The following is a 27,608-nucleotide window of genomic DNA, read 5'->3' as shown; positions in this document are numbered from 1 at the left end:
GATAATATAACAGCAGACCCCTTGCACGTGACGTCAGACGCTAAAATACAGCCTCACTGGTAGGTCAAAAACACCCTCACTAAAGGAGTACGTTTTGGCGACCCCAACCAAAAACTGTTTCTGACGTCATAACCAAAACGGTAACCGAGTTATCGGTTATCGTTCAGTCTGAACAGCAGAACCAACGACCAACAACCGAAAAAGTTTTTGGTTGGGGTCGACAAAACGCACTCTAGGTCAAAAAGCGCACACCAGGTGATGGCAGCAGCTCCAGGAGTGCGCCCCCATTACAACCTGAGAACGAGGCGGCCACGGACGCAAGTCTATGCCGAATGATGATGATGATGATGATGATGTAGAGAGAGCCCCACAATTGCTTTTGTCTGATCGATGAAGTGAGACCACGGTTGATTATAGTCTAATATCCGTCTGCATCTTAGTTCAATGGCATTGGTGGTGTAACCTTTTGTTTTCTCGAAATACTGAAAAAAATCAAACCAAATACATGTACAGTATAAATCTGTAAATTAATCAACCAAAATCGATCTTGTGAAACAAAGGAACTGTTGAACAAAAAACAAGCAAAATACGAGGCTTCAAGGGGAAATTATTCTGATGGTTGTCATACTTTCATCATGACACTAAACACGATTAGTATTTCCCAAAGACCAGTTTGCTTACTTGCTGTATCCCAACATATGCATAAAATAACATCTCTGTGAAACATTTGACTCAATTATTTTGAATTTATTTTAATCATCGAACTTGCAAGAAAAAAAAAAAAACCCCCAAAAACCACCCTTGTTCCACAGTGTATGCTTTAAGATGCCTAAAAAGGGTTTCAGCTGAAGTCTCTTAAAGGCAGTGGACACTATTGGTAATTACTCAAAATAAATATCATCATAAAACCTTTCTTGATTAGGAGTAATAGACCTTATTTAAGATAGCAATTTTGAACAACTGCGCATGTGCGCGCAAAGGACTGTGGGAAAAATTTGGCACCTCGCTCAAAAAAGTAAACAACGTTCAACGTTCGTACACGATCGATCGGTTTGCAAAATGGATGTGGCAGCTGAGTGACCGAGAAAGAGCTGCTTGATAGAATAAATAGTTCTGGCATAGACGAACTAAGGTAATCTGTAGCTAGAGTGAATGTGCCAAGACACAGTAGTTAAAGACAAACTCCAAAGGCGACATTTTTTTCGCGATAAAATTACTGTTTTTAGGTTTGCCCGTCTACGTCTGTAGGGCGTCGGAAGACTGAAATTGACAAGGTCAATGGCGAGAAGTTGCAACACGGATCAGTGACCCTCCCGCAACCACCAGTCACCCTCGAGGGATCGGAAATAACAACCAAAACTTCCCACCAGTGACTCCGATTTGTGCTGATAAATACTTCGAGAAAAGCATGGACGACCTCCATGACAAAAGTAAGACATTTTTTTCTGTTACAAAACAGAGAAACATTGCCAAGGTCATGATCGAGGACTGTCATGACTGTTTTACAAAAAATACAATCATTATTTTCTTATTCCTGGTATAGACTAGAGTCTACATATAGCTCTATGGATAAAGCCCATCAATGGTTACATCGTCTTGATTCGATTGTATCTGTAATTGTATGCCACTAATCAGCAATGACGTGAACGTAAATAGAATAGCTTTCAATCATACATGGTAGTTGTACATTTTTAAAACTTTATGTGGCAGATGATACTTTTTCCTTATTTCTCACACCATCAACTTTTTAGGTCTACCACTGATATGGTTCAAAATTAACGTGACCAAAAGTGACTAAGTAATTGTGGTTTATACTTATATTTATTAATATAAATCTATTTCTACCTCCATGGTTATACCGTAGATCATGACATGACAAGTACGACAAGGTTCTGGTGTAGGTCCTAGCATACTTCTAGTTTCTAGAACTTATAAGTAGTCCTAGCATAAAAAATTTTTTTATCAAGGGTTCAGTTTATACAAGTTTGATGTACACGTATTGTACGAACATGATTCTGTGCATAATATAATTACATACTTTGTGCTTTGTTTTGTGCATGTATTACAAAAATGATACTTTTAGCACACTGTACCATAAAGCATCAAGTTGTAAGCTTTATTGTTAGACCCTACTGGTACTGTAATAATGGTATGTTTGTTATGTCTATAATTTTATCATATATGATATGAGACTATGAGTTTTTGTAGGTTTGTAATTCGAAAAGCAAGGACTAGGTCACATGAGCGAAACCCTTCTTAAGGTATGAATTTGAAGAAAAAAATATAATTTTTTTTTTCAAATAAGTTTGATTTATTCAATAAAAAAAATAGATTCTGCATTGGGCATCCTCAAAAAATAAATCCTTTTGGTTTTACTTGGAAATTGTTACCATTTAACTTTATTATTTTGGGGGCAACTATCCCAATTAATACATTTTTTGTTATGATAGACTAATAAAAAGCCATATTGAGAGGACTATTTATACAGTAACTCACTTTTATATTCTTTATAAATAATAGGCTATATTTGTACATCTGTTAAACCTGATTCTAAACTTATATACCGATAGGTCTCATTTTGTAGTTTAAGTGGGTGAAAAGTCATTTCAAACCTTGCCATCAAAGAAGAAGTATTGTGAGCACTTAAATGTGATTCTCTGCAAACTCTGCATCTTCAAAATTTGGATTTAAATTAACAAGTAAGTAGACTGGCACTGTGGTCAGGTGGTTCAGGGCCCACTAATAATGGGTTCAGTACTGCCAGAGGCAATTGGTAATGTATTAAGCTGTCTCATGACTTCACAAAGCCAACATTAAAACAATTGATATTTATTAAGCTGCAGCCACCTTTGGCAAACACGTCATGCATGTCAGAGTCCTTGTTCACAAAAAGACTCTAGAAGAGGGGTCAGACTATCTGCTACACCCACATGTTGGAATGGAATCTAAAGATGACGGCGCCATGATAAAACTGCAGCTATGTATAAAACCTGTGACAAATTCTAGTTTGTGAATGCTATATCATGCATGTTGTGAATTTAACTCTCGGGGTTGGTGTGAAAACAATTGTTCACAATCTAACCAGCATCTGTAATTATTTGACCCATTTTATGGTGAGAGTTTAAAGGTTTCATTGATAACTGTGGGTACACATAATTTAACTCTTGCTGAAAATAAATCCAAACCTGTCACACTTTTTGTTCCATATATTTGTTTACAAACACTTTTTTATTTACAATTTCCATCCTTTAATTTTTTTCTTCAAATATTTAAATTGGTAATATTATTAACTTTATAACACACTTGGTATTTTCATGGCCCCTTAAAAACACTTACATTGCAGTTTACTTCACTCAATTATTATCTACCCTTGTTTGCCTGTTGTTCATGTTGACTGTACTGAGGCGGTTAACTACAACCCTCTAGATCTTTGCAATTGCAACCCTTGGTATTATTTAAATCTTTGCATTATGAAGTATTATTGTATGATTTAAGTAACCAGAATAAATGAAGCTTTAAACTCTTCAAGACAGTGGAAACGGACGTTTGGACAGTGTTATTGTTTGTATTGTGTTGTATTATTCTACTTTCTCTGAGAATTGTAGCCTACAACCGCAGGACGCCACGCACAGGCATGTTAAGAAGCACTTGCGATACCTTTAGGTGTTTTCAAAGCCCAACAGCCGACAGAACGCTTGCGTCACAGTTCACTCTGCAATTAACATTTATCTCTTCATCGCCAATTTACGTGTCATCAGTCAAAAATGGCTTCAAGAGCATGAAGACACACACACACCCACACACACAGCCTTTAGTCAATTCAGAAGATGGTCAATGAGCTCTCCTGCAGCAAAAGAAATAGGATGTGGTTGGTCGAGTCCACAAAACAACAGTACAGATCACATCTTTGGAGTGAACACAGAACTGGGAGAATAACTGCTTCCAATATGAGTCCTGTCACGAAGCATGTTGATGCACAAGTAATTATCTGAAAGATAAAGCAGACAAAAACTAAGGGAATAAATGAGTGGTTACAAGTTCTTAAAAAGGCGTTTAAACCAGGCAGGGTCGTGGTCGTTCAGCCCTTGTTTCCTCTTTTACGTATCTTATTTGATGACCTGACATGTGTTGCATTTTAATGACTGAGACAGTTTTCGGATGCATTGTGTGGTGTGTGCGTACTTAGTCTTGGTGCAAGACGTTTCTTGTTTTGCTTTCACACCCAGCGCGGCCAACTCACAAACATCGCCCGTATCGGTGAAACATCTAGCACCAAGACCAGCGCATATTATGCATCTCATATCCGAAAACAACCGGTTATAAACAGCTCCAGCTGGTCTTTATTACTCGTTAACTTTAAACACCCTGACCCCACGTGAAGCGCTCTCCACCATTTCGCTATGCAGATAGCGAAACTGATTGAGGCATTTATGAATGATCTTTTGCCTTGTAAATCATAACCAAACACTCTGCCCTGAAAGTCAGTCATGACTAATATGACTATGAGCTAATTAATGAGCAGTATCATTATCAGAATATTGATATTATATTCTGAATATAATATCAATATCTGTCATCTCTAAACAATGTTGAGGAATATATAATTGAATAGGCCTATGTTTCTTTTTTAGTTTCTACCACCAATCACACATAAATCTAGCCTATACAATACTCAAATTGTAGCCTACAGCTTGTTGGGTTTGACATGCTTGATGATTTAATCATGACCCGGTCATGATTAAATCATCAACAAGCTTTATTGATATTTTATTAAACTATTTTGTGTTCATTCAAAGTCAAAAGAACATGCATGGACCTACCTACGTATGTACGTACATGTACAGTCCCTCGCTCTTCCGTTGAGTCGCAAAGCACACACACTGGTCCGATGGCATTATTGTCGTATTTTTTTTATATTAATAATACACATCGGACATGGCTAAATAAAGCATTCGTGGGTGAAACTGTCTTCCGCCACAGAAGCATGACCGTCCACCACAAACAATGTCAATGTTTACAAACTTATTGTTTACAAAAAAAACTTTGTAGAACACGTTACGTGACGACCGTATAAAGGCCGGTTTATAGTCGGTCGCGCGATGGTCGTGCGATGGAAATCTTGCGCGCGATCCTAAGACTGAGGCTTAAAAACTGTGTCTTTTTATGATTTTGCGTCAAGATTTCCATCGCGCGACCATCGTGCGACCGACTATAAACCGGCCTTAACTGGAGGTGCAAAATATTTCCCACAATCCTTTGCGGGACGTCGGATTTTTGCTATCTGCAATAAGGTCTATGGGGAGAGGTTGATAGTATAAAACAATGTGAGAAACAGCTCCCTCTGAAGTGACGTAGTTTTCGAGAAAGAAGTAATTTTCATCGAATTTGGTTTCGAGACCTCAAGTTTAGAATTTGAGATCCCGAAATCAATCATCTAAACGCACACACCTTCGTGTGACAAGGGTGTTTTTTCTTTCATTCATATCTCGCAAGTTCGATGACCGATTGAGCTCAAATGCACAGGTTTGTTATTTTATGCATATGTTGAGATACACCAGCTGTGAAGGCTAGTCTTTGACAATAACCAATAGTGTCCACTGCCTTTAATGATTGAGTGAGGAAGTATACTACTTTCTTAAAAACTATACGTTACTTTAGAGGAAGCCGTTTCTCAAAATGTTTGATATTGTCAACAACCGCTGCTCCCAATATTGGTCGTTGCTTATCAATAATCTTCTTGCTAACAACTGTTTTGAGTAATATAATTGCCATTAGTGTCCAGAATGAGAAAGCTGACCTTGTGGCACAAAGGCAAACCATTCCTTCGGCATTATGTTCAATTGTTTTAACGCTATATAAAATGGTAGACCCATTTAATGCACTATACCAATAGTGTCCAGTGCCCCTAGAAAGCGTTTAAATACTTACTATTTGGAAACAAAGTACCCAACCAGGATGAGAGCAGCCAGTGCAACGATAGACACAACTACGATGACCGCGATGAGTAAGCCGTTATCAGCCGGGGGCAAAGGCTCCTCCTCCCCGGCAGCCACGCTCTCCAAAGTCACGGTCACGTTGAGTTGTGTGAGAGCCTGTCGGATATCCGCCAATCCACCTTCCACGGCTTCTAGCAGGACGTCTTGGTCCAAGAACACATCTGAACAAGAATAATGGATAACATGAGGAAACATGATATGAAGAACATAGGGTACTTATCGTCCCCGCTCAGTTCCTTTTTAGAGACAGCCTCCCTTTCCGTCTTAAAAAAAAAAGAACAAAAAAAGATCGCTGTTCTTGTTGTTTATCCGCTAATAAACGATGATGTGATCTAGCGCAACAAAAGTGATTCGATAGTGGTCATTGTCAAAATGTGACTAACGCGGTAGGTCAGTCAAAAAGGCTGGTTTTGTAGTAGTCAAAAACCTGACGGTACAGAGAAACCTAACTTTCGGCCTTTTTCTTTGGGATGACATGTTTATCAGTCCAATGCATTAAACAAACATTATTTTGTTAACTTTCAACTTGTCGAAATTGACTATAACAATCTAGTTGAGAGACTTTTGCACCCAGTTCACTCTTTGTCTTGTAATGCTGCTGCGATTTTGTACATTGGTGTTCCCGACACCCACGATGAATGGTGGTGTGTGATCTTGTTCCGAGTGTGTTGTTCTTGGGTCGTGTTCTCATTGTTCGGGCGTGCGACTTGGGCCAAGAAACTCAGCCTATGGGTCTATAAATAAAGAAGTTTAATCATCGAAGTGATACACCCAAAAGAGGGAGCCACATACCTTCGAGAGTCTCCCTACGATGGATCACGTGATTAAGCTTTTCGGCGTCTCGCCTTTTCCGAGATAAAGTACCACCATTACAAAGGTCAGACGTAACATCAGGGGCTAAATATAAGAGCATGGTCTCGAACGCAGGCTGTCTGTTGGTGCTCTGATGGGAGACTGCTGGGTAACCCGTTGCAATCAAGAAATTGCCAGAAGAGGCAAAGGCCAACCTTACGGCGCTGTAAGAAAATGTTGATAACGGTGAAGAGGTGTTCAGCTTCTGATTACATTCTGACAATTTGCTCACAGACCAAGGGTCGTTTTCTCTCGAGTTAGGATGAGTTACTCGACCAAACTTAGGATAACTCTTAAGGTCTGCATGCTTCAGTGCAGTGTTGGGACTCGTCCTAAGTCCTAAGATTAGTCTTAAGTTAGGAAGAGTTTTGTGAAATCGACGGCAATATACATCACTTGGTGTATCCCAACACTGTGCATTAAATAACAAATCTGTGAAAATGTGGACCCAATCATCATACAACAAAAAAACTGCTTTAAGGAACTGAATTATTTCTTACTTCTTTTTGGTGCCCTTGCCCTTGCAGCATTTTGAAAAGCCCTCTCCGTTGCAGTAAGTCGTAAGAACCTCAGCGACTGCGTCCAGTAAACCAACCTTGATAACCGGCCACTGCAGAATATACGAAAACAAACTTATACAACAAAAACAATAAAACCAACAAGTTCTTTCTAGCTTATTTTTTTACAAGAACGTGTCAATGCGCTGTTCATTCTTTCTCAGCAAAGAGTGGTTTACAGCCCTTTGCTACCACGGTGCTCCAGAGGCTGTTTTCATACACAATATCAAGCTCAGTTCTTGCAAATCAAATTTTTCATCAATTTGGGTGGTACAAACAAAAGGAACAGAATCTCCTGCCACACCGGCGCGCAACCAACTGAGCTATCTTTTCTCAATCCATGTTGGAGGTCTCCCAATTATGTCAACATATTTGTGAATAAGAAACCAAAATGTTTGTTCGCAAATTGTCATATTTAGAAGGGATCAACATTAATTTTAAACGACAGCATGATCGGGATGTTATGAACTAAATAAACTTACATCAGCAATATCAGCATTTAGGACTATTGCTATCCCCCTTCGTACTTCTGAGCGTACCTCTGCAACAAAACAAAAACCACAAAACAATGAATTCGTTTTGAAAGTACATACCTGTGCATCCAGTAATAGGCTAGCTGGACATAAAAGAGAGGGCGCTAATCAAATTTGGCAGGCACAATATTCAGTCAATGTTACCTGTGTGCGTGTTCAAAATCCATTGCTATCTGACATTTAGCAAGAGAACGTTTGGGTTTGGTGTTCCTAAGGGGTAAAGCCGGCCTCATGTCGACGTCGACGTACGATTTTCTTGCGCCCGCAACAAAACCGTCGGCAACGCGCAGACAAAATAATGCTCAGGTCACAACAACTGAGAAATTGTGCGCCTGCGATTGGTTCCCGACCGTCGGGATCATGTCGTACAAAATAAAATTGTTCTACTCTTCCGACTTTTACGAGCGGCGAAAATCATCGCAGTTACGCTCAGGTCGTAAATAATTGCCGACTGAAAAGTTCCCGATGGTCCTAGCTCAGGCGCAGTGTGATCCAGAAAAGTCAGTCGCCAACTTTTGTTGTTGTTGACGCAAGGTCAATCTGAGGCCGGCGTTAAGTCTTGGTTGCATGAGGGTCCATCGTAGATGGTCTGTCGTAGTTGTGAGTTGGGTCTGTCGTGGTTGTGAGTTGGTCTGTCGTAGTTTGAATTGGTGCGTCGTCGTAGTTGTGAGTTTGTCTGTTGTGTAGTTGTGAGTTGGGTCTGTCGTAGTTGTGAGTTCGTCTGTTGTGTAGTTGTAAGTTGGGTCTGTCGTAGTTGTGAGGTGGTATTTCGTTGTTGTGAGTTGGTCTGTCATAGTTGGGGTTGGGCTGTCGTAGTTGTGAGTTGGTCTGTCGTAGTTGTTAGTTGGTCTGTTGTAGTTGTGAGTTGGTCCGTCGTATTTGTCAGTTTGTCTGTCATAGTTGTGAGTTGGGTCTGACGTAGTTGTGAGTTGGTCCGTCGTAGTTGTGAGTTGGTCCGTCGTAGTTGTGAGTTGGTCTGTCATCGTTGTGAGTTGGTCTGTCGTAGTTGTCAGCTGGTCTGCCGTAGCTGTCAGTTGGTTTTTCGTAGTTGTGAGTTGGTCCGTCGTAGTTGTGAGTTTGGTCTGTCGTAGTTGTGAGTTGGTCTGTCATAGTTGTGAGTTGTATGCTGTAGTTGTGAGTTGGTCCGTCGTAGTTGTGAGTTGGTCTGTCGTAGTTGTCAGTTGGTCTGTCGTAGTTGTGAGTTGGTCTTTCATAGTTGTCAGTTGGTCGTTGTAGTTGTGAGTTGGGTCTGTCGTAGTTGTAAGTTGGTCCGTCGTAGTTGTGAGTTGGTCCGTCGTAGTTGTAGTTGTGAGTTGGTTGGTCTGTCGTAGTCTCTGTATAGTCAAATCAATCTTACGTTCACAAGCTTTTCCCTGGTACTCCGCTTTACAGATACATTTGCAGGCTGAGAGTTGAAGGGTACCACCATGCTCGCAAATTAGAGACGGGCAAGTCGGTGATAACGTCGTAGTTGGTCCAGCGGTTGTTGCTGACGTGTTAGTAGACGTCAATGTGGTTGCTGGAAATGTTATAACTATATCTACAGCAGTAGTTGGAGAAACTGTAGAAGCTTCAACTGTAGATGGGTGAACCGGTGCAACTGTTGAGGCCGGGGTTGTTGTAGGTGGATCTGTCGCTGGAGGAACTGTCGCTAAAATACAAGAAACAATCTTAAGTTTGATTATCGTTCATTGAAATAGTATAATTTTGAAAACGGAAGTTCTTTCTTAACCATTAGCTCATGTAATCAGAGAATGAACGATAACCAAGCACAAATTTACTCACAGAAAATGGATGCACAATGTGCGATTATTACGTAAGTTTTTTATTTAAAAGATGTGGGTACTTTTTGTAACACAAAACACAGAGTCCACAGATTTACACTAAAACTTACACCGTTTGAAGACAATGATAGAAGGAAGCGTACTTTAAAATATTAGTTGGTGAGGTGCTTTATAGTATTTAAGAAAACATTAAAACAATGTCATGACAATACGTTTTAAACAATTTTCGTCTCAAGATCACTGAGACGAAAATTATTTCCATGACATTGTTTTTTACGATTTCTCAAAAACTACAGCACCTCAGCAAGTTGAATTGAATGGTTTATTCGTCAAGTATATAAAAATACATGAAATTTACAATCCTATTGTACAGCAACATATAAAATCTTCAAACTGTATAAGTTTTATGTAACTACACAAAAGTACCCATACCCTCCAAAAGCATATACTATTCCTATTTGCCCCCCCCCCTTTCTCCCGTTCAAGGCCCACATTTTTAGCACATCAACTAGGGGAGAGTGACAATTTGCCTAGATATTTGTCATGCACTAGTCATTAGGCAGGTTAGTTGGGTTTTAGTTGGGAAATAACATTACCAAAATACAACTTAACAGTAACATTACGATGACGTTACGTGTTTGCTGCGTAAAGGAATGTTTGTTAAAGTTCTGCATGGCAAAAGAACAATTTGTCTTTTCGATATTTGTAGCAACAATCAAGTAGCAGTTTAACTGCCATTAATGTTTGCATGAGCTAGTAAGTGTATTGCTTCACACGGCCTTTGGTTACTAAAAAAAAACACTCTGTGTGCCTTTGAGAAAAGAGCAGAGCCCCGTCGGCCTTAGTCTTGGTTCAATACTCTCCTGGATTTGTCACACAAGGGCGCGCCATCACCCCAACGCGCTATCAACCACGAACCGCTATCACACCCGAGAACCGCTATCACAGGAGAATCTTGGCACATTCGTTAAATCTCCCCCCAAAATCGGGGGGAAACATAATGCGCGTGCGTACGTTTCCCGCAGAGCCCGCCCCTTCATTTGGGGTGAGATTTAACGAATGTGCCAAGACTCTCCTGTGATAGCAGTTCTCGGTGATAGTGGTTCGTGGTTGATAGCACGTTGGGGGTGATAGCGCGACCTCTTGTGACAAATCCAGGAGAGTCTTGAACCAAGACTACGTCGGCCTCCGCACACCACGTTGTGTCACCTCGAGTACAATGCGCTATTGACGATGATACTGATGATAATTGTCTTGTTTTCATAACACACAGGCTAAGCTTTACTGACAGTAATACCAAGATTTATATTTTTGAAAACAAAGTGAACGTACCACACACGAAGTTTGGATCCTTGAACGCTGTGTAAAGAAAATAAAACAAAAGTCAGTAAAACAAAGGCTTTAGATTACAGAGGGCGTTTATTGCATCGACTTCTAACCTTTGATTTAATTAAAATTCAGATACACCTTTAGTTCCACACTTTTATGGAATAGTTTAACAATAATACATGTACTAAGGGACTTTCAGAACGCTTGGTGCCAGCAGACGAACCCCCCCCCTCCCCCAAAAAAGGAACTAAAATCCATTGAAGAAGAACAACTATTTAATGAGAAAGGAACTCGGGCGAGCTGAAGTTGGGGAATCTCTCAAAACAGTCAATATTGTGGGATGGAGGGATACTTGCACCAGGCAAGGAGTTCCAAAGAGACGCATGACGTAGAATACAGCTGTTGTTATGGCTCCTTGTTTAATAATATTTCAGCCAAAAAAACTTGTATGGGTGACACAAAGCAGAAAGTATGGTTCCACGCTCAAAAATTCTAAAAGGAGGAACTAGGTCGGACACACTATCTAAGTGTTTAAAAATATCGGGATGGGGGATATGGTTTGGGACAGACCTACCAGTGCGTCTATACTAAAAGCACGAGAGCACGATTTACAGAACTTACTTCAAGCTGAATTCCTCATCATCATTAGGGAGGTTTAGCTGCACGTTCCGCGTGAACGTAAACGTGAACGTCAGAAAGATGTGTCGTTAAAATCTCACGTTATTAGCATACGTGAAGTTACCGCGCAGACGTCAAACGTGAGCATGCGATAAGCCCAAAGTGGCGACGTCAAAGAAAAAAACACAATTTTTTTGGATGTTCACGTTCACGTATTTGCTCGCGTAACGTGCAGCTAAACCTCGCTATGATATTATACTCACGTAAACATAAATCGCAGGTCGCTGGACATTGATCCAGAACGGCTTGGTGCTCTGCGTTACAGTTAGAATAAACTAAATTGCCGTTCCCGCAATTTTCATTTGTATCTTCACAGTCCTCTGTGTGGGTTCAAGGCAAACAAAGTTCGTAGGTCAAAAGGTCATATGCTTGGTTGGTTAATAATAATAATGAACTTGAGCATTATTTTTGTTATGATTTATGATTTAGGGTGTCATGGCCTAGCGGTTAAGAACACTGCCGTCGATTTCACAAAACTCTTCCTAACTTAAGACTAATCTTAGGACTTAGGACGAGTCCCAACCCTGCACTGTAGCATGCAGACCTTAAGATTAATCCTAAGTTAGGAAGAGTTACTCGTCCTAACTCGAGATAAGACGAGTCCTAACTCTTTGAGAAATCGACGGCCTGGACTCAAGCCCTTAACTGTGTTTCAATACTGACTGTAATCTGGGCCTCTACTTTAGTTTAACTTTATCCGCAATGATAGAGACAGATCCCGACTTCTCAGATCCAGTGATTCCACTGGATATAATGATATTGGATAAAACGTGCACAGTGACATGAGCTTTCGATAGATGCCCACAATAATAGTTAATTCCTATCACGTCCGCAATAGAACTGGACTGCGTATCTCTATCTGAAATGCAGGTAATAACACGCCGGTTTGCGTCGGTTTTGATGCCCGTCTCTGACTTTATTCACTAGCCTTAACGACGACTTCGGCCACAGCTACGTCTAGATCAGCGCGTCCATCAGTGTTGAAGAAGAGGCAGACGCGCGCGATCTAGCCGTAGCTGTAGCCGAAGTCGCCGTTTCGGACACGGCCTTAGTTTGGGGCTACATTTCGATCTGGCTACATTTAGGGCTCGGGCTACATTTAGGTGCCGCACAGACGTCATAATGTTCAGGCTATACTTACTGCTGCAATCGCTCCCCGTGTACCCAAATGGGCAAGCGCATTTACACATATCGGCGTCCAAGGTTCCGCAATTCTCACAAGTCTGGCTACAAACTGTAACAAAATAAAAATGGTCAGTTTAGTCTTGGGTCAAGAAGTTAGTGATCGATATTGGATAGTGTATTCCGCTCAGTTGTAAACAAAGAAACAAAGATAGGAGGGCGCACACTAGTGATTTACAGCTGAGCGTAGTACATTATCCACAATCGATCATTGACGTCTTGGGTCAAGACTATTGTTAGCTTTGCATCGGGGATAAAGAATATAATTTTGTTCAACCCTTACACCGACGCGCATAAAGCACCGCATAGTCATACTGTCCCCAATTTCCATGAAGAACAACACAATTCACCGGCAAATCATTCGGATTGGATTCGAACCCCGCTCAGTAATAAAGGGTAAACATAAATGGTAACAATGACAAGGATACAACCTTGGGTTAAATGCGATGCTTTGGAGTGCTTGGTGGCAGCAGACTTACCAGGTAAAATGATTTACCTGATGGTAAGACTGCTGCCATCTAGCGTCTTAAAAGTCCCCCACTATGCACCCAGGGGAGTCCGCACGAGTCACTTCTTTGTAAAACGTTTTCTTTAAGTTGACTTTTGCTATAGTTGGCAACCGCTGACAAGATTCAATGCCCTTGAAACATTATCAAGAAAGATACCACACAAAAAGTAACAAAATGACACCGAGGAAATTTGAAGACCCAAAGGGTGTTTTTGGAGATTCAAATTGTTTGATAACCCTTTTACTTTAAGTTTGTTTTGTATCAACGGGGCCCTTTCAGATCAAATAATTTCGCGGTCAAAGTCGAATTAAACCAAAGTTTGAATCCACCTTTCGGTTCTGACAAGCTTGCTATTGTATTCAAATATTATGAGCGTTGTCTTACCACACTCTTCGCTGTGAGTTGAACATAACCCTGTGAACAAAATGATACAACAAGAATTTAAAAGTAGTTCAAAAATTTTGGTCATGGGAAAATGTATTTGATTGGTGTTCAAGAAGCTAAGGGTCTTTCAAGAATATTGAGTAATTGTGAATATTATTGGAATTTTTTTAAGCGTTGGTGCTATGTCCCTTAGTTAGAGTTGTGCACCAAGAGTTGCATATTGGTAGAGTTGTGACAACCTGCGATTAGAAGTAATTTGTGTGCATGAGCGCACACAGGGTGCCAAACTATACACCAATCATTAGTGTAATTATTGTGTGTACGGTACTTTTGGACCAAAAATGGCGTCCTGCATAACCAAGGTAAACTGGTCCATCAGTTTTGCAACTTTCTCAATAAGCAGCCAGCTTTGAGTTGCCAGAATGAGCTTGTTTTCTAAATGACAACGAATAATCTTTACTCAGACACTTTTCGAATCCACGGCTTTAGCTTTATGTTGCGGCTTCACGCTCCGAAGCCCTGCTGAGCACGCTCAATATTGTCCAAACACCCAAGGGGCCAATCTAGCCTGGGCCGCATCTGGAGCCGAAGCCGTGGTTTCGAGAAGGGCCTCAGTTTTCTCGTCGGAGATCTGTGGATAACTTACGACACTGATTGTTGTAGCACTGACCAATATTGGTAAGGCATTGCGTGCAAGGCATCCCCGAGATGAAGGGCCGAGCTCCAGCGAAGTTGCCACTGAAATACAAATGAAAAGTCAAAACTAAACATTGAGCTTTATGTTGGGTAGGGAAGAGAATGTGAAAGTATAACTAAGGGACGTGTGTGGTAACACCGTGCGAATATAATATCTCCTTTGAGTGGTGTTGATTCTTAACAGAACCGGTTGACGACTTGACGTTTCGATCGGTATGTTTCTGATCGTCTCCATCAGGAGACGTTAGGAATTGTGTAGATAAAAAATATTCCCAGTGAATAATAACCATTATGCTTTGTAATACAAGGAGAGTATAACTAATACTTATACACATATCAACACTTTGTTTTCATTTTAATGTGTGAATAGTATTCATTGAGGTCATGATCCAGCCGCCATCTTGGAGGGGGTTAAAGGCAGTGGACACTATTGGTAATTGTCAAAGACTAGCCTTCACAGTTGGTGTATCTCAACATATGCATAAAATAACAAACCTGTGAAAATTTGAGCTCAATTGGTCGTCAAACTTGCGAGATAATAATGAAAGGAAAAAAACAACCTTGTCACACGAACTTTTGTGCGTTTAGATGGTTGATTTCGAGACCTCAAGTTCTAAATCTGAGGTCTCGAAATCAAATTCGTGGAAAATTACTTCTTTCTCGAAAACTATGGCACTTCAGAGGGAGCCGTTTCTCACAATGTTTTACCATCAACCTCTCCCCATTACTCGTCACCAAGAATAGTTTTATGCCAATAATTATTTTGACTAATTACCAATAGTGTCCACTGCCTTTAAACGATGACGAATCAAACAAATCAGCACATATTTGTACGCGTGGCGCACATGTTTGGCCAATGAACGGCCGTTTTTTGACCTCACGTCACTCTTCTTTCGAGTCCACAATCGACTATAATAGTTCAATTAATTGACCGAGATTCGGCACATCTCAAAGCCATCTTGTTTGCTGCCATAAGGCCTTAAAGGTGGCAACGCTCCTCCAGGGCTTGGCATCGTAGAAGGTGTGACACAGATTGGGGGTGATGTGCCACAAACGCGTTAGTCTGGGGTCTTGTCTTTATCCGCAAGGATAAAAAAAAGTAGGCCCTACATGCCATTCAGATCCAGTGATGCCATTGGACACAATGCTGTCATTGGATAAACGCGCAGTGACATGAGCTTTCCATAGCTGTGCTTTGCTTTGTTGGAGGTGATTTGGATGCCTCTGACATAACACCATTAAAAACACAGATATGGAAAGCTTACTTTCGGTCGTCTGTTTACGTGTGCTCACGTGTGCATTTAATGCACACGTGGGCACACGTAATACGTTTACACTTTGTACACGCATGTAATGTTGGTGAAGAATGTTGGTGAAGATACACGGCGGCTGGAGGTCAGTCTCTGCCGTCTGATGTTCAGGCTAGGGGGTTATGTGCCACAATCGCATTTGAGACCTCTAGGTGAGGGCGCCCTATTGATACTATGACATCATCCGCACAAAGTGTATAGAACAATAATATTTTCCGTACGGGGAAAATAACCCACTACTTATACTTACGCAGGGCCGTAGTGACAATTGACGATCATTACATTAGGTGTAGTAAAATGAGCCGTGGTAGGGCAGAAAGTCATGCCGCACCCAACTGCATAGCTAGTTGCCCACACAACCTGTACAAATTCAAATGCAACATTCGTATGACAGTGAAGTTAGTTTGACATTGAATATTGGATATTCACAGTATGTCTGTATACAGGGAATATCAATGGTGCTTTAGCGAGCTGCCCACACAACATGTAGAAATTAAATGCAACATTCGTATGACCATGGTTTGACATTGGATACATCACACTTTGGACATTCCCATAGGTTTGTACAGTGAATGTCTACCTTGTACATCGATATCATCAACTACTTGAATAATATGTGTACAAATTCCTATAGGATTTATTAAGGAAAGGGAATAACAAAAAGAAGAAAAACGAATACAAATTTTGACGCAAAACAAGCCCTTCCGACTGCTATATGGAACAGCTTATTATAATGGAATAATGTGATGACCGGGGCCCAATTTCATAAAGCATGCAAGCACAGAACTTGCTAAGCAAAGGAGCGTACAGTTTAGCAGAAACAGGTTACCAGCCAAAACTACCACGCAATGACTCCCGTGACCATTTTCATAAAGCTGTTAACGAGAATTGTCTGCTTAAAAAAAAGTCTTTGCTAAGCAAAATATGAGTGGGGCACCAGTCATAACAATGTAAACTCGTAATTTGGGCTAAAACCTGTTTAAACAATCAACCTGTTAAACAATCAATATTCTGTGGACAGCTATTTTTTTTTAAATAAACATGATAGAGTGCATGAATATGCTTTACTGTATACACTGACTGATTTTTGTTTTAACCTCACAAATCCCGGTCAACTTCTTTTGGACTCACCATGTACTGGGAATAACCAGTGCATGGTTGAGTTGGCCTACACCCCCTCCCTCTAAACCCTTCTCTTTATAAAAGGTTCACTAGTGCAGATCCTGCAGGGTGGATCCCGATTCACGCTTCAGATAATTCTCTCAAAAACTAGGAAAGTCAAAAAGGGATTTACCATCGGCCTTTAAAACCATGACCTTGACATTGTTCTTCATTCTATTGGTGTTTGTTTGTTACCTTCGGTTTGGTCCATTAGCAGGCAGCCCAACCGCCAACCAAAGGTCATTACCACGCAATGACTCCCGGGACCTATTTTCATAAAGCTGTTAACGATAATTTTCTGCTTAAAAAATGTCTTTGCTAAGCAAAATATAAGTGGGGCACCAGTCAATTGACATTCACATTATGTCTGTACAGCGAATATCAATGGTGCTTAAGCGAGCTGCCCATACAACATGTAGAAATCAAATGCAACATTCGCATTACAATTAAGTTAGTTTGACATTGAATATTGGACATTCACATTATATCTGTGCAGCGAATATTTTTTATTACCGTTTTTTATTATAGATATTGGACACTGGACATTCCCCGAAGTTTGTACAGTGAATGTCTACCCTGTACATCGATACCTACTATACATTGATATGTGTATAAATGCTATGGGATTTTTATGAGGGACGAGACAACAACTAGAAATCTATACGCAAAACGGTATATTCTTCTAATGTATGGAACAGCTAATTAGCGATTACCAATGTAATGACCCAACCCAAAAAACGTGCTAAGCACAGATTGACAGGAACAGCAGACCAGCCAAATTATTACATTAAGTTTACATTGTTATGATTGGCACCCAACTCATATTTTGCTTAGCAAAGATATTTTTCAAGCAGAAGTTTTCCCTTAAAGGCAGTGGACACTATTGTTAATTGTCAAAGACTAGCCTTCACAGTTGGTGTATCTCAACATATGCATAAAATAACTAACATTGTGTCCAGGAAGTTCCTGCGTGGTAATGACATTGGTGATAGGTTGCTACGGTTCATGGAGCAAGCCGAAAGTTACAAACAGACACCAATAGAATGAAGAGGAATGTCAAGGTCAAGGTTTTAAAGGCCTATGGTGAATCCCTTTTTGACTTTCCTAGTTTTAGAGAGAATTATCTGAATCGTGAATCGGGATCCACCCCGAAAGATCTGCACTAGAGAACCTTTTATAAAGGGAAGAGTTTATAGGGAGGTGTATGCCAACGATCAAAAACCATGCACAGGTTCTTTTAAGTACACGGTGAGTCAAAAAGAAGTTGACCGAGATCGGTGATGTTTTTCAAAACAAACAAACAAAATAATGACTCTTTAAAGTTCAGTAAAGCATATTCAGGCACTCTATCCTGCTTATTGAATAGAAACAAAAAAGAATGAAAGAAATTGCAAGCTGTCCACGGAATATTTACTAATTTCCTTCGCTTATACAGATGTTTAGATTCAGTCAAGCATTGAAATTCCATGGACTGCTACAAAATTAGAGCTTTCAGTAAATCAGGCATATTTTCTCTCTGAAATGAAAACTTTGTTTCATTCTTTGTTTTTATTCAGAAAAGCAAAACAAATACTTGTTTAATGTGTGCCTCACTGGGGTTATGAGTGTCAGTTGTTGTGTGTTGTACATAAAATAAATAAACAAAAAAATAAAAATCATTTTAACAATTCCAGATCCCTTCTCTTATCTGCACTAGTGAACCGTTTATAAGAATATAATTTAGACGGGGTGTAAATTCAGTAAACCATGCTCTGGTTCTTATTACATATGTTACCTTTTACATGCTCAGGTATAATTATTACACACATTTTTCCCCCTTTTCGTTACCTTCATAGATGAACTTGGTGCTCCACAAAGAATTGTGTTTACAAAGTCTATGCCAAAAATATTCAACAAAGGGACAACGGAAAGAACAAAAGTTGTCTCCAGGGTGCTAAATTTGACTCTTTCTTCAGTATCGTGATATCACCCAAAGTGTCAATTTTAACTCTCAATTTTTTGCAATACACAATTTCTTTTGCAATACACAATGATCCATATTTAAGAATGTGTGTAAGTTTAAAGTGTTTAAATTTTATAACTTTGTATAAGAAGGGCTTTAAAAAGGCATTTTACCTGAGTGTAATGTCCACACATTCTGCCCGGCTCACACGCGTGAGTTTCGTAATCATAGAAGCGGTCCTCGTTAAACCACGACTGAGTCACGGCCGCCCCGTTGGGCCGGTACGACTCGCTGACTGGCCCGACCAGCCAGAGGTTCTGCCCAACTGGGTTGAACGGTGTGATGTTCACATCGGGAAAACCGTGGGCCCAGATGCACATATCGGAATATTGTTGAGCATGGGTGGCCAAGGTGTCGTCCCATTCCTGACAGGATAGAAATGCATAAAATTAGACTTGTAGTTAATTATCACCCCTTAGCATGACAACAAAATTAAAAGCCATTATACACTTTCGGGACAAAAAAAAACAAGTTCATAGATTTACAAATAACTTACAGGGTTTACAGAAGGTCATGTGAAAGACTTTTCTTGAAATATTATTCCATGAAATGCTTTACTTTTTGAGAAAACATTAAAACAGTTATCAACTCTCGTTGTCGAGAATTACGGATTTATTTTAAACACATGTCATGACACGGCGAAACGTGCGGACACAAGGGTGGGTTTTCCGTCGATGACCAATTGATCCTAAATTTTCACAGGTTTGTTATTTTATATATAAGTTGTGATACACGAAGTGTGGGCCTTTTGACAACACTGTTTACCGAAAGTGTCCAATGGCTTTAATTAAAAATATTATTATCGAAGAGCAGAATATCGAAATCCCTAAAAACATGCCAGGGTTCTCCACACTCACATTTATTAGCGATTAATCCATTTGTTTGGCCTAAGGTGTGGTTGTTAATGGTGGAAGGAGCGAGGGGAAAAAGTGCAATTATAAAGTGGCTGAATTTAGTATGTCCTTGTAGCATTGAAAGTGACCAGTAGAGCTTGTAACTGATTCAGTTGGTTGATTGACCATGCAGTGTACAGTGTGGTGGAAGTGTGAACACGGAATTTCATTTAAGAAACATCGCTCGAAAATTCTAAAAAAGATTGATACAACAAAATATATTTCAATATAAATTATTTACTGTAGTCCGTGAAATTAAAAGCTTTCATTTTGAGACAACTTGAAAAAAAAAAAGAAAAAAAAAATCCTTATGTGTTGTAAAGAATTGGAAGGATAGACAATTGTTTAGTTTTGGTCTCAGAGCATTATGAAGTTTATACCTAGTATATTCTTTTCGGTGAAATATTTCCGTCTGAAAAGAAGTCATATTTTGAAAACTCCATTTAAAAACATATTGAAATACAAAAAAAAAGCAACAATTGATTTTGGTTAACAAAATTGAGGACCCGTGTTTACATGCAGAAAATAATTCATGTTTCTTTTTCCAGAGTTTGCTCCCGACTTGTACAACGAATTAAGCCCAAACTTTCACAGGTTTGTCATTTCATGAATTCTGTCTGTGGGTTATTTTTTTTCCAGCTACACCGATCCTGCATACCTTATCAATTTTTGAGTTTGCCGGTACCAGCATTTACGTGCAAACAACAGTGGCACATGTTTGTGCATTGTCTAAGAGGCAAACTAATGTTTTTCTGTTTTGCTAACAGCTTTCATCCGTCAGAAATCGTTCATGGAGAAAAAATAAATAATTCATTACATAAGTCCAATGGATGCAGTTTAAAGGGCACTGGACACGTTGGGTAACTTGTCAAAGACCAGTCTTCTTTATTGGTGTATTCCAACATTTGCATAAAATAACAAACCTGAGCAAACTTTGACTCAATTGGTCATCTAAGAGCAAGGGAATAATATAGAAGAAGAAAAAAAAAAGGTTTGTTGTACAAAATTTGTGTGCTTTCAGATGAAAAAAATGGACGGCTTCGAGTCTGATGTATTTTACTTTTTCTTTGAAAAAAATACCTCTTTCTCTAAAATTTAGTGTTGAGAAAGGAGCTCTCCATTACTCTCCATTGCTCGTTTCAAAGAGCTGCTTTTAAGCAAAAACAAATCATGCTTACCACACTAAGACTTCCAGCCAAAATACCATGTCACGTGTACAATTTATGACTGGTATCCTGCTCATTTCTGCCTAAAAAAAGGAAGTTGTTCAGCAGTTTTTCTGCTTAAGTAGCTCTATGACATTGAGCCAAGGTCAGTTGTTACGATAACAATATTTTGTTGAGTGGTTACCAATATTGCCCAGGACCTTTAATGAGCTTTGTGGTTTATTTAGTAGCGGCAGTTGACCTCATGCGTGACCATGCATCCGCTGCAGGTGGTTTCATAATGAGTAAAAGCAATTAAGGTAGACTTTCATGATCAGATCGATAATTATAATAAGACTATAAGGGCCGTGTCCGAATTGGCAGATACGACGACTAAAGCAGTAGACGACGTGACCTGTGATATCACATGTTTACCAAACAGCCACATAGCCTGGACTTCCTGCAGGCACGATTTGTACACAGAGGAAAACATACAGTCTTATCTAATCCTTATCAACCTTTGATATGATGAAAGGGGGCACATCTGAAAACTTGTCCAGCTTTTACTTTCATAACTCTTGGATTTTTGTGGAAGTTATGACACAAAATTTAAACTTTCCCATAAATGAAGAGTACAGTATCTTGCCTGCCCGAATACTTAAAGAATGTACGAGGTCACACTTATTACAAACAAAGTTCACATGGTGATGGGGTTTCCCTGCTGCAGGGCCTACTTTGTGGGACCGACTACCTTACAAAATACGACATTCATCTTCATTGACAGCCTTCAGAAAAGCTCTCAAAACCTATTTATATGACTCTTAAATCTTGTTGTATGTTTATCTTGTTTTTTATTTGCTATTTTTCTTTTTGTGTAAAGCACTGTGACACATGTTTTGTAAGAGCGCTTTATTAATGCCTTTGTAGTATAGCATGGTCTATATTTTTGCTTCATTTTGCGTTGAGGTATTAGCAACAGCCGTAGCCGTGACTGTAGCTGCACACGGATACAACTCACAGGCAGTTCGATTGTAGTGCTGGGATCATTGAAGAGTGTTACCGTTTCCGAACTGTAGCTACGAATAAGGCTAAGGCTATACATACATACATTATCAGTATGAGGCGCCCTTTCCCCAAGGGAAAAGCACCTACAGAAGATGAAACAAAGGAAGTCCAAATTCAAGATGTTCCAATGAATAGTCAAGTAAAACAGTCGGCTATTTCTGTAAGTGAGTCTTAAGTAGCTTCTTGAATTGTCGAAGTAATTTTGCATTGCGAAGATGTGATGGTAATGAGTTCTATAGGTTTTGATCAGCAGGAAAAAAACACGTGAACCAGCTCCAGAGACGATGCGATGTTCGGCCAATAGGTTCTCTGAAGAAGAGCGTAGGGAACGAGTAGGGGCATATGGATGTAGCATGTCAGATAATAAGTATGATTGTGACTGGTGATCAAGGGATTTGAAGACATTACACAAAGTTTGAAGTCAATTCTGTTTGCTATGGGCAGCCAGTGCAATTTCTGAAGTTACTATGTCTGTTACTAAGATTGTTGCTATACTCGACTTGCACTTTGACATTGATCATGGCGCATTTCCATAGAGCTGCTTAAGCAGAACATATTGCTTGACACATTTCTGCTACTATATACTAAAGCAGAAATAAGCGGGATTACCAAATTGACATGCGACATGGTAGTTTGGCAGGTAACCTTATTATGGTAAGCATAATTTTGTTGTGCTTGGCTGTTTTTCCTGCTAAAGCTGCTCTATGAAATTGGGCACTGGCCGTATCCATAGCCAGAGAACGTCAGAAAATCGGTCACACTTTCACGTTCGATTGTCCTTTGCAAAAAACAATAATTGACTACACCGTGTTACTAGTGTTAACACTTTCGTTATGTCACTCTCCCGTGCACACGACAACAACAACTAGTTTGCTTAACAACCAGTTTATGCTGGTATTTATTTGAATACCGGTAACAAACAACTGGATCCAGAACAGTAAATAATTTGTATGCATGTCGGTTTTAGCATTACCCCCCCCCCCCCCCCCCCGAACCCACCCTCCCCACCCCTGTATGGGTGATTCTGTAATCGCCACGTTCAACGTATCCCATACAGGTACACGGTTTATGTTTGTTTGTTTGTTTGTCTGTCTGTCTGTCTGTCTGTCTGTCTGTCTGTCTGTCTGTCTGTCTGTCTGTCTGTCTGTCTGTCTGTCTGTCTGTCTGTCTGTCTGTCTGTCTGTCTGTCTGTCTGTCTGTCTGTCTGTCTGTCTGTCTGTCTGTCTGTCTGTCTGTCTGTCTGTCTGTCTGTCTGTCTGTCTGTCTGTCTGTCTGTCTGTCTGTCTGTCTGTCTGTCTGTCTGTCTGTCTGTCTGTCTGTCTGTCTGTATGTTTGTTTGTTTGTCTGGATTTTTTCAACAATATCTTGACTCTCGTGCAACACGGAGATTTCTGTCCTTCTCGTTTGGTGACAAGCCACCCCAAACTGGCCTCACTGTCCTTCCCCAGAGCAACATAATTCGGCCACCTTGAGTTGTTTTTTGTTTATGGACTTATGGACGCAAGAACTATTATCTAAATCGTTCTGTAAATCGAGCAGAGATTTGTTATTCTACACCAGGCGATTTGAATACTATTATGAAGACTTGGGGCTACGCGGTAGTTTATTGTATTATTTAATACCAATCACAATATATTCAAGGAAAACTTGTTATATTTGTATCTGTCCGTCTTACTTTCCTGTGGTTCAGATTGACTGATGTATTAAAGGAACACGTTGCATTGGATCGGACGAGTTAATCTATTATAAGCGTTTGAAATCATTTGATATGAAATGCATATGGTTAGAAAGATTTTTTGAAAGTAGAATGTATATGATCTACACAAGTATCACTCAAAATTGTGCGGTTTTCATTTTACGTGGTGATCTAACACGGTCAGCCATTGGGAGTATGTGGCCGACCGTGTAAGACGACGAGGTACAAAGAAAACCACGCAATTTCGCGACATTATTACCAACGGTTTACAGAACGCTTTTTAAAGGGTGCGTTCGTTTAGCTTCCCTGGGTCATCCCCAGTCTGTCCCGGTGCGTTCGAATAGCTTTTGAGGTCATTCGAAGGGCTCACCCAGGTCAGCCCCCAGTGCCCTGCTTGTGGAGTGGGTCACTTGGGGGCTTGCCCCAGGTAAACGACGTCACTACGAGAGCGGTGAGTGGTCGTTCGTTTAGCTCTTGTCAGGGGCTCACCCGAGTGAGCACCGCGGGGTAGACCTAGGGAAGCTAAACGAGCGCACCCTATGTCCAACTCAAGGCAGTTACCATTGAACTGTTAAAACACTGCGACTGTTCTGTAGAACGACAAACTTAAATCCAACGGGCAAGCTTAGTAAACTGACCTCCCTGATGTCAACTTGACGCGATCGTGATGTATAAAACAAACAGGCCGAAAGAGGTCGCAGAAAACTTCTACGCAACTACGGTAACTTTATCATGACCGCTAAAAAGTTCAATGGGAAACCTACACGGACCACGCTGTAAAACGCTATGCAAACATTGACTTTATAAAAAAAAGAAAAATTAGATATAATACTAATAATCTTAAAATTCAAAAGGAACATTACAGAGTTTGTAAGACTTTTTGTGTCTTCTCAGATCACACATAATATTTACTTAAAGTTAAATCCATCTGATTAAAAGGGGATCAAAGCATAATGATGTTAGATTTAACTTCGGCAATATTAAATTTTTACTGTTTCATCTTATTACGTTTAGAGTTTTCAAAGACTGCACTCTTTATTGATTTATTTGAACCAATAACTTACTTCGCCTATCACTTGATTATTTAATTTAGCTGGCACTGTTGATGCTGTTCTCGGAGTTGGATTGCATATAAACTGAAAGAGTACATTATGTATAACCACCATGATAAGACAGATATAAGAACTAAGGATGGAACTAGTCTTGAAAAACGTTTCCTTGGATTGGTCGAGTTAGTCTTGGAAAAGAGTTTGAAGAGTCTGATGATTTAAAAGTAGAATACTGATCCCCTGTATCTCTCGAAATTGCACGGTTTTCCGTTTACGTCGCGAACTAACACGGTCGGCCGTTTTATGGAGTCAACATTTTGAAAACCGTGCAATTTCGAGGCATGTTTGTGTGGATCATTAGATTCTACTTTTAAAATATCTATCTAACCATTTGCATTTCATAACAAACGGCTTCAAACGCTTTGCCAAGACCAACTCGACCGATCCAAGGCAACGTGTTCCTTTAAATATCTAGGAGTAGCACGAATGCGGACAGACTATAGGAGACTTTGCAAGGCAGGGTCGCAAAAAGCACAATTTTGGGAATCCGGCCTATACTAAAAAGAGCTGAATATAAGAGTATTCCTTGTAACGTATAAAACAAATGCTTTTTGGTGGCTACTCGAAATATTGACCAGAAAGGCAAAAAAATAAAACGTCCCTGTACATGGGTGCTTTACCTGGGGTGGACTTCAGAAAGCGTTAAGACATGATCTTATCTCGAGATATGACGAAATGGTCCTAACTTAGTATCCTTAAGTTTATAATTCCTATAATTACAACTACCTTAAACAAAACAACAAAATGATCTGAAAGAAGAAAACCCGACTTTGCTAGACATTGCAGATAAGTACAGGGCCAAATTTAATAAAACTGCTAAGCACAAACATTTGCTTAGCATAAAATGCCTTCCTTAAAGCCATTATACACTTTCGGAACAGAAAACAAAATAAAAGTTCACAGATTTACAAATAACTTACAGTGTTTACAGAAGGTAATGGTGAAATACTTCTCTTGAAATATTATTCAATGAAATGCATTACTTATTGAGAAAACTTTAAAACAATTATAAAATCTCGATTATCTAGAATTACGGATTTATTTTAAACACATGTCATGACACGGCGAAACGTGCGGAAACAAGGGCGGGTTTTCCCGTTAGTTTCTCCCGACTCCGATGACCGATTGAGCCTAAATTTTCACAGGTTTGTTATTTTATATATAAGTTGTGATACACGAAGTGTGCGTCTCTGGACAATACTGTTTACCGAAAGTGTCTAACGGCTTTAATAAAAACAGGATTACCAATCAAATTTCCGTTTGTTGCATATTTCTTGTTACTGGTATTCAGCTGTTGTTTGCTTGTCCTGACAATCACGTGGTAATGTGGTTGGTATTACATGGAAGAAATTTCATGCTAAGCAAAATTTGTGCTTAGCAGCTCTATAAAACTGGGCCCATCCAGATCAAATGGTGTAGATTACCAGACCTATAATAATGAGGATATCTGGATCTGGATCGGGATAAATAATCCTCGACGCTTTAATTTTTTTAAATATTTGCTTTATGCAAGTCGCCCAAAACTAGGCTAAAAGCCACTCTATATAGGATAATGGCTACACGGAAGGAAACATAGACATTCAGAAACTCAGTGGAGCTGAAGGTATGAGTTGACATTCCTCTTAAAAGCCACGCAGTCAAGTTATAGGCACCGAGACCATCCACTCCACATAGTGACCCCGGTTGGATTCGAACCGGGGGTCCCAGGGAATTGAGAGGCGAGTCAAGACACCACTACGTCGACCTGACCTACTCTATGCGGGGCAGGAACGTTTTACTGTTACGGATCCATTGTATATTGATTTATCCTGCCTTTTTTTAACACCAACACTTATACTTTTTTTTTCTTCAGCTAAAAAGTTCGTAAAGTAAGTACATTTTTTGTGTGTGTGATTTTAGTGTTTTGTGTTTAAGTTTATGTGATGTATTTTATGAGTTTTGATATAATTTATATCAAATCCAACCCGATTATGGTTGTTAATAAAAATGATCATTATCTTCAACCATTTGGAAAGCCAATCCGGTGGAAGCCGTTCAGGAATGATCTGTAACTTACCATGAATCTCATATTAGCCGCCGATGGAATTGTCTGACCCCTCAACTCGTTATGCTTGTCCAAAATTGCAGTCTTTTCAGCCTGATTCATGACAGATTCACTGGCCAGCCTCCGGACTCGCCGGTGACCCTCAAGGCCCGGTAGTCTCATGGTCAGTTCCCCGGTCTCTTCCGTTGATGCATGGGTCGTTAAAGCATGCAGAACCACCACTAACAGAACTACATACTGTACCATTGCCATGGTGTTTGACTTCGATAATGTCCGTTGCGCGCCTTTGCCTCTCTGCTATAATATAAAGCAGAATTGCTTCTCTGTTACCATGTAGTATATAGTTTGGTAGTACTCGTTGCCTTGGCAGCGACCGGCCTGACAGCCAGACTCGGTGACATTGACCACTCCTCAAAGCATACCATGCCCACAAACACACGCACGTTTAACCCCAGATTGCACTTCATTACCCGGCAACATATTTTGATAGCTGTGCATGATGCGTGCTGTGGGGTGGTAACGCGACGGTTACGGATCAGTGCCGATCTGGTTCTCGACGTAGTCACCAACAGATGAAATAAACAATTATTGCAAAATTCTACCTTTATTAGAGTTGGCCATTGTATACCTAGAAGTATTGCCAGGAGCGGTCCTTTATTGGCTTTCGCACACAACTGTACTGT

General features: G+C 40.0%; 1 protein-coding gene across 1 annotated transcript; it reads right to left on the bottom strand.

Moving 5' to 3' along the window:
- Nucleotides 1-277: 277 nt before the first annotated feature.
- Nucleotides 278-27,177, bottom strand: LOC117288979. The gene is made up of 14 exons (XM_033769857.1): nt 26,938-27,177; nt 19,087-19,338; nt 16,061-16,170; nt 14,451-14,542; nt 13,805-13,834; nt 12,871-12,963; nt 11,933-12,049; nt 11,055-11,081; nt 9,296-9,589; nt 7,888-7,946; nt 7,349-7,458; nt 6,789-7,012; nt 5,929-6,157; nt 278-482 (listed from the first exon to the last, which is right to left on the bottom strand). The coding sequence occupies exons 1-14, from the start codon at nt 27,175-27,177 to the stop codon at nt 437-439; spliced, it is 1,923 nt and encodes a 640-aa protein (XP_033625748.1). The 3' UTR covers nt 278-436.
- Between the last annotated feature and the right edge of the window lie 431 nt (nt 27,178-27,608).

The sequence above is a fragment of the Asterias rubens genome, chromosome 4 (genome assembly GCF_902459465.1).
Source record: "Asterias rubens chromosome 4, eAstRub1.3, whole genome shotgun sequence".
Classification (NCBI taxonomy): Eukaryota; Metazoa; Echinodermata; class Asteroidea; order Forcipulatida; family Asteriidae; genus Asterias; species Asterias rubens.
This window is presented reverse-complemented; position numbering and strand designations above follow the sequence as displayed.